The sequence below is a fragment of the Oncorhynchus tshawytscha genome, linkage group LG16, assembly GCF_018296145.1.
Source record: "Oncorhynchus tshawytscha isolate Ot180627B linkage group LG16, Otsh_v2.0, whole genome shotgun sequence".
NCBI lineage: Eukaryota > Metazoa > Chordata > Actinopteri > Salmoniformes > Salmonidae > Oncorhynchus > Oncorhynchus tshawytscha.
The window spans coordinates 76,011,896-76,020,689 of record NC_056444.1 but is presented as its reverse complement, the minus strand read 5'-3'; the positions used below and the strand labels follow the sequence as shown (position 1 = coordinate 76,020,689).

Genomic DNA, 8,794 nt, shown 5'->3' with positions numbered 1-8,794 from the left:
AGAGGAATGAGGGGCGATAAACGACGAGAGAAAGCGACACACGCAAGCCGACACACGATGCTGTTCATTCCACTGGGCGGAGGAGTGAGGAGAGAGGGGTGGGGGCGGAGGAGAGAGGGGTGGGGGCGGAGGGAGTGAGGAGAGAGGGGTGGGGGCGGAGGAGTGAGGAGAGAGGGGTGGGGGCGGAGATAGAGTGGGACACACACATACATTATTAGTCCAGTGCTGTCTCCTTCATGACTTACACTCTGCATGATGACAAGTGCCTGCTGCTGCTCCCATTGGTCGAGGCTGCCACCAATCAGAGCACACTTAGCACAGACATGTAAGGTTCCTTTAGATTATACACAACCCCAAAAATAAGAAGAGAGAGAGAAAGAGAGTGAGAGACCAGTTTGACACCAAGGCATTCCCATCTCAGAAATGTTCCCACTGAACAGATATAGCTTGTCAGCTGTGTTGGAGACCATCACATTTTCTGGCTTCTCTGGAGTAGAAGATCTAGATAAAGCTGCTTTTCATTCTGTGATTGGGGAGTTCGACTTCATTCTGTCATTAGGTACTTCAACTTTGGCCAGTAGCTCCCCCTCCCTCTTGTTTCTGACGCACCCCAACCCCGAGGCTTATCTGAGACAGACAGTCAGCACAACTGCACCAACATTACCCCGCCCCCCCCAACCTCCTCCTCCTCCTCCTCACATACTGTTAATCACCTGGTGAGGGCGGACGCAAGGCAAGGCAAAGCGAGGGACAGACAGACAGCGTGTGCAGTGGTAGCAGGTGGTAGTAGCAGCAGTCTCCGCTCACATTTAGTTCTGCTTTTCTGACTTGCCAGCTAGAGAGAGAGAGAGAGAGAGAGAGAGAGAGAGAGAGAGAGAGAGAGAGAGAGAGAGAGAGAGAGAGAGAGAGAGAAAGAGAAAGAGAAAGAGAAAGAGAAAGAGAAAGAGAAGGAGAAGGAGAAAGAGAAAGAGAAAGAGAAGGAGAAGGAGAAGGAGAAAAGAAAGAGAGAGAGAGAGAGAGAGAGAGAGAGAGAGAGAGACGAGCAGTGAAAAAAATAAGAAAACAATTTGGAGCCATTGTCCCTTTGGAGAAAGAGAGAGACAGGAGAGACGGGAGAGACGGGGAAACGAGGGAGACGTGGAAACGAGGGAGCACTGTTAAACGATAGGAGCAGAGAGAAGGAAAAGACACAATGATTTTGGGTGAGTTGTTGTCGTTTTCCTCTGCGTCTTGATATTTTTGGGGAGGTCAAATGTTTCTGTTGTATCATCAGGCATTCTTCAAAACTTGATTTATTTATCATAGTCTCATCCACTCAACGTCTCAACAACGCTCAAGCTATCTGTCGTAGAGTTATTGAATACCAGCAAAATGTAGCCTATGAATTATTATGATTATAGTAATAATCAAAAGCATCTATTTGCCGTGTCAGACAGATAACAGGAGAGGTCAAAGTGTGTTGTGTTGGAAGCATATCATTAAGATGTGTTTGGTCACATGACATGACCATGCTTCAGCTCTCTCCTGTCCTCTTCTCTCCTATCATGTCCTCTCCTCTTCTCTTCTCTCCTGTCCTCTCCTATCCTGTCTTCTCCTGTCCTGTCCTCTCTTATCATGTCCTCTCCTATCCTGTCCTCTCCTCTCCTCTTCTCTCCTGTCCTCTCGTATCCTCTCCTGTCCTCTCCTATCCTCTCCTGTCCTCTCCTATCCTCTCCTGTCCTCTCGTATCCTTTCCTGTCCTCTCCTATCCTTTCCTGTCCTCTCGTATCCTCTCCTGTCCTCTTCTATCCTCTTATCTCCTATCCTGTCCTCATATCCTCTCCTCTTCTCTCCTGTCCTCTCCTATCCTGTCATCTCCTGTCCTCTTCTATCCTCTTCTCTCCTATCCTGTCCTCTCCTATCATGTACTCTCCTGTCCTCTCCTGTCCTCTCCCATGCCCTCATCTTCTCTCCTATCATGTCCTCTCCTCTTCTCTCCTGTCCTGTCCTCTCCTCTCCTGTCCTCTCCTATCCTGTCATCTCCTGTCCTCTTCTATCCTCTTCTATCCTGTCCTCTCCTATCATGTCCTCTCCTGTCCTCTCCTCTTCTCTCCTGTCCTCTCCTGTCCTCTCCTCTTCTCTCCTGTCCTCTCCTGTCCTCTCGTATCCTCTCCTGTCCTCTCGTATCCTCTCCTGTCCTCTTCTATCCTCTTATCTCCTATCCTGTCCTCTCTTCTCCTCTTCTCTCCTGTCCTTTCCTCTCCTGTCCTCTCATGTCCTCTTCTTTCCTGTCCTCTCCTGTCCTGTCCTCTTCCCTCCTGTCCTCTTCTCTCCTGTCCTTTACTGTCCTGTATGTCCTGCCGAGAGAGTTTGAGGTGAGAGAGAAGCTACACATAACAGACTGGGATAGAGATACAGCTATGCATACTGCAACTATCCGGCACCAACAGTCAAGCACACAAAAACACGTGAGGGCTAAATGTGAAGGATGTTGGGTGTATACATTGTCACATATGAATGTAAACATTCTCCTTTGGTGCTGCAGGGTTCTTCAAAGGATTTCATTTGCTGTTCTACCAAGATACATTATGTGAGAAAAGATCCTGTTGTGTATTCATACGGCTGCGTCATACATGCATTTCAGTGTGTGGCTAGATACACCGACAAGCATTGCAATGCATTTGTAGCAAATGTGCTGCACAGAATATACTGTCATTCAGCATGGTTTAGTATTCTAGTCTCATAGTCCACACATGGGTGAGGGGAGACAGAAGCCTTCCGTCCAGTCTCTCTGCTAGTCCGTCTGTACTAACTCTACTGCTGCTAGTCCGTCTGTACTAACTCTACTGCTGCTAGTCCGTCTGTACTAACTCTACTGCTGCTAGTCCGTCTGTACTAACTCTACTGCTGCTAGTCCATCTGTACTAACTCTACTGCTGCTAGTCTGTCTGTACTAACTCTACTGCTACTAGTCCGTCTGTACTAACTCTACTGCTGCTAGTCCATCTGTACTAACTCTACTGCTGCTAGTCTGTCTGTACTAACTCTACTGCTACTAGTCCGTCTGTACTAACTCTACTGCTGCTAGTCCATCTGTACTAACTCTACTGCTGCTAGTCTGTCTGTACTAACTCTACTGCTGCTAGTCCGTCTGTACTAACTCTACTGCTGCTAGTCCGTCTGTACTAACTCTACTGCTGCTAGTCCGTCTGTACTAACTCTACTGCTGCTAGTCCGTCTGTGCTAACTCTACTGCTGCTAGTCCGTCTGTACTAACTCTACTGCTGCTAGTCCGTTTGTACTAACTCTACTGCTGCTAGTCTGTCTGTACTAACTCTACTGCTGCTAGTCCGTCTGTACTAACTCTACTGCTGCTAGTCTGTCTGTACTAACTCTACTGCTGCTAGTCTGTCTGTACTAACTCTACTGCTGCTAGTCTGTCTGTACTAACTCTACTGCTGCTAGTCCGTCTGTACTAACTCTACTGCTGCTAGTCCGTCTGTACTAACTCTACTGCTGCTAGTCCGTCTGTACTAACTCTACTGCTACTAGTCCGTCTGTACTAACTCTACTGCTGCTAGTCCGTCTGTACTAACTCTACTGCTGCTTGTCCGTCTGTACTAACTCTACTGCTGCTAGTCCGTCTGTACTAACTCTACTGCTGCTAGTCTGTCTGTACTAACTCTACTGCTGCTAGTCCGTCTGTACTAACTCTACTGCTGCTAGTCCGTCTGTACTAACTCTACTGCTGCTTGTCCATCTGTACTAGTACTACCTCTACTGCTGCTTGTCCGTCTGTACTAACTCTACTGCTGCTTGTCCGTCTGTACTAACTCTACTGCTGCTAGTCCGTCTGTACTAACTCTACTGCTGCTAGTCCATCTGTACTAACTCTACTGCTGCTAGTCCGTCTGTACTAACTCTACTGCTGCTAGTCCGTCTGTACTAACTCTACTGCTGCTAGTCCGTCTGTACTAACTCTACTGCTGCTAGTCCGTCTGTACTAACTCTACTGCTACTAGTCCGTCTGTACTAACTCTACTGCTGCTAGTCCATCTGTACTACCTCTACTGCTGCTTGTCCGTCTGTACTAACTCTACTGCTGCTAGTCCATCTGTACTAACTCTACTGCTGCTAGTCCGTCTGTACTAACTCTACTGCTGCTAGTCCGTCTGTACTAACTCTACTGCTGCTAGTCCGTCTGTACTAACTCTACTGCTACTAGTCCGTCTGTACTAACTCTACTGCTGCTAGTCCGTCTGTACTAACTCTACTGCTGCTAGTCCGTCTGTACTAACTCTACTGCTGCTAGTCCATCTGTACTACCTCTACTGCTGCTTGTCCGTCTGTACTAACTCTACTGCTGCTAGTCCATCTGTACTAACTCTACTGCTGCTAGTCCGTCTGTACTAACTCTACTGCTGCTAGTCCGTCTGTACTAACTCTACTGCTGCTAGTCCGTCTGTACTAACTCTACTGCTACTAGTCCGTCTGTACTAACTCTACTGCTGCTAGTCCGTCTGTACTAACTCTACTGCTGCTAGTCCGTCTGTACTAACTCTACTGCTGCTAGTCCGTCTGTACTAACTCTACTGCTGCTTGTCCGTCTGTACTAACTCTACTGCTGCTAGTCCATCTGTACTAACTCTACTGCTGCTAGTCCGTCTGTACTAACTCTACTGCTGCTAGTCCGTCTGTACTAACTCTACTGCTGCTAGTCCGTCTGTACTAACTCTACTGCTGCTGCAGGGGATGGGAGCTCTGCTACTGAGACACTGTAAGTCACTGTGTTTCATAGACTGTGTGTGGGTGTGTGTTGCAGGTTAACTGTGTGCTAGTGTGAGGAAGAAGCATGTGTCAAAAATATGTATTTTGTTGTGTTGTGTCGTGAGAGACGCTGTGTGTAAGGTTATGTACTGTATACGTGTCAGTCTTTTAGCTGCGCTGTGTGTGTGTAGGTTTGTATTGCTATGTGCTCTGGCTCAGGATTGGCCACATTTAAACATTTAAAACATATGCCTTTACATTTAAAACACATGCCTTTACATTTAAAACACATGCCTTTACATTTAAAACACATGCCTTTACATTTAACACACATTTAAAACACATGCCTTTACATTTAAAACACATTTAAAACACATGCCTTTACATTTAAAACACATGCCTTTACATTTAAAACACATTTAACACACATGCCTTTACATTTAACACACATTTAAAACACATGACTTTACATTTAAAACATATGCCTTTACATTTAAAACACATTTAACACACAGGCCTTTACATTTAACACACATGCCTTTACATTTAACACACATTTAAAACACATGCCTTTACATTTAAAACACATTTAAAACACATGCCTTTACATTTAAAACACATTTAAAACACATGCCTTTACATTTAAAACACATTTAAAACACATGCCTTTACATTTAAAACACATTACTTTACATTTAAAACACATGCCTTTACATTTAAAACACATTTAAAACACATGACTTTACATTTAAAACACATTTAAAACACATGCCTTTACATTTAAAACACATTTAAAACACATGCCTTTACATTTAAAACACATGACTTTACATTTAAAACACATGCCTTTACATTTAAAACACATTTAAAACACATGCCTTTACATTTAAAACACATGCCTTTACATTTAAAACACATGACTTTACATTTAAAACACATGCCTTTACATTTAAAACACATACCTTTACATTTAAAACACATGCCTTTACATTTAACACACATTTAAAACACATGCCTTTACATTTAAAACACATTTAAAACACACACCTTTACATTTAAAACACATGCCTTTACATTTAAAACACATTTAACACACATGCCTTTACATTTAACACACATTTAAAACACATGACTTTACATTTAAAACATATGCCTTTACATTTAAAACACATTTAACACACATGCCTTTACATTTAAAACACATGCCTTTACATTTAAAACACATTTAAAACATATGCCTTTACATTTAAAACACATGCCTTTACATTTAAAACACATTTAACACACATGCCTTTACATTTAACACACATTTAAAACACATGACTTTACATTTAAAACATATGCTTTTACATTTAAAACACATTTAACACACATGCCTTTACATTTAAAACACATGCCTTTACATTTAAAACACATGCCTTTACATTTAAAACACATGCCTTTACATTTAAAACACATTTAAAACACATGCCTTTACATTTAAAACACATGCCTTTACATTTAAAACACATGCCTTTACATTTAAAACACATTTAAAACACATGCCTTTACATTTAAAACATATGCCTTTACATTTAAAACACATGCCTTTACATTTAAAACACATGCCTTTACATTTAAAACACATTTAAAACACATGCCTTTACATTTAAAACATATGCCTTTACATTTAAAACACATGCCTTTACATTTAAAACACATGCCTTTACATTTAAAACACATGCCTTTACATTTAAAACACATTTAAAACACATGCCTTTACATTTAAAACACATGCCTTTACATTTAAAACACATTTAAAACACATGCCTTTACATTTAAAACACATGCATTTACATTTAAAACACATTTAACACACATGCCTTTACATTTAAAACACATGCCTTTACATTTAAAACACATGACTTTACATTTAAAACACATGCCTTTACATTTAAAACACATTTAAAACACATGCCTTTACATTTAAAACACATTTAAAACACATGCCTTTACATTTAAAACACATGCCTTTACATTTAAAACACATTTAAAACACATGCCTTTACATTTAAAACACATTTAAAACACATGCCTTTACATTTAAAACACATTTAAAACACATGCCTTTACATTTAAAACACATGTCTTTACATTTAAAACACATTTAACACACATGCCTTTACATTTAACACACATTTAAAACACATGACTTTACATTTAAAACATATGCCTTTACATTTAAAACACATTTAACACACATGCCTTTACATTTAAAACACATTTAAAACACATGCCTTTACATTTAAAACACATTTAAAACACATGCCTTTACATTTAAAACACATGTCTTTACATTTAAAACACATTTAAAACACATGCCTTTACATTTAAAACATATGCCTTTACATTTAAAACACATGCCTTTACATTTAAAACACATGCCTTTACATTTAAAACACATTTAAAACACATGCCTTTACATTTAAAACATATGCCTTTACATTTAAAACACATGCCTTTACATTTAAAACACATGCCTTTACATTTAAAACACATTTAAAACATATGCCTTTACATTTAAAACACATGCCTTTACATTTAAAACATATGCCTTTACATTTAAAACATATGACTTTACATTTAAAACACATGCCTTTACATTTTAAACACATGCCTTTACATTTAAAACACATTTAAAACACATGCCTTTACATTTAAAACATATGCCTTTACATTTAAAACACATTTAAAACACATGCCTTTACATTTAAAACACATGCCTTTACATTTAAAACACATTTAAAACACATGCCTTTACATTTAAAACACATGCCTTTACATTTAAAACACATTTAAAACACATGCCTTTACATTTAAAACACATGACTTTACATTTAAAACACATGCCTTTACATTTAAAACACATGCCTTTACATTTAAAACACATTTAAAACACATGCCTTTACATTTAAAACACATTTAAAACACATGCCTTTACATTTAAAACACATTTAAAACACATGCCTTTACATTTAAAACACATGCCTTTACATTTAAAACACATTTAACACACATGCCTTTACATTTAAAACACATTTAAAACACATTTAAAACACATGACTTTACATTTAAAACAATTTAAAACACATGCCTTTACATTTAAAACACATGACTTTACATTTAAAACACATTTAAAACACATACCTTTACATTTAAAACACATTTAAAAAACATGACTTTACATTTAAAACACATGCCTTTACATTTAAAACAAATGCCTTTACATTTAAAACACATTTAAAACACATGCCTTTACATTTAAAACACATGCCTTTACATTTAAATTTTTTTAAAACACATGCTTTTACATTTAAAACACATGACTTTACATTTAAAACACATTTAACACATATGCCTTTACATTTAAAACACATTTAAAACACATGCCTTTACATTTAAAACACATTTAACACACATGCCTTTACATTTAAAACACATTTAAAACACATGCCTTTACATTTAAAACACATTTAAAACACATGCCTTTACATTTAAAACACATTTAACACACATGCCTTTACATTTAAAACACATGCCTTTACATTTAAAACACATTTAACACACATGCCTTTACATTTAAAACACATTTAAAACACATGCCTTTACATTTAAAACACATGCCTTTACATTTAAAACACATGACTTTACATTTAAAACACATGACTTTACATTTAAAACACATTTAAAACACATGCCTTTACATTTAAAACACATTGAAAACACATGCCTTTACATTTAAAACACATTTAAAACACATGCCTTTACATTTAAAACACATGCCTTTACATTTAAAATACATGACTTTACATTTAAAACACATGACTTTACATTTAAAACACATTTAAAACACATGCCTTTACATTTAAAACACATTGAAAACACATGCCTTTACATTTAACACACATTTAAAATACATGACTTTACATTTAAAACACATGACTTTACATTTAAAACACATTTAAAACACATGCCTTTACATTTAAAACACATTGAAAACACATGCCTT

General features: G+C 38.2%; 1 protein-coding gene across 1 annotated transcript in view; it reads left to right on the top strand.

Annotated features, from left to right (window-relative positions):
* The first annotated feature begins 986 nt into the window (after positions 1–986).
* LOC112215234 (zinc finger protein 385A) overlaps positions 987–8,794 on the top strand; it is a 149,122-nt gene continuing 141,314 nt past the window's right edge. Inside the window, exon 1 of the mRNA XM_042299650.1 lies at positions 987–1,202. Within this exon, the coding sequence (XP_042155584.1) occupies positions 1,193–1,202 (10 nt within the window). The 5' untranslated portion in view covers positions 987–1,192. The remainder of the gene's footprint in view (positions 1,203–8,794) is intronic.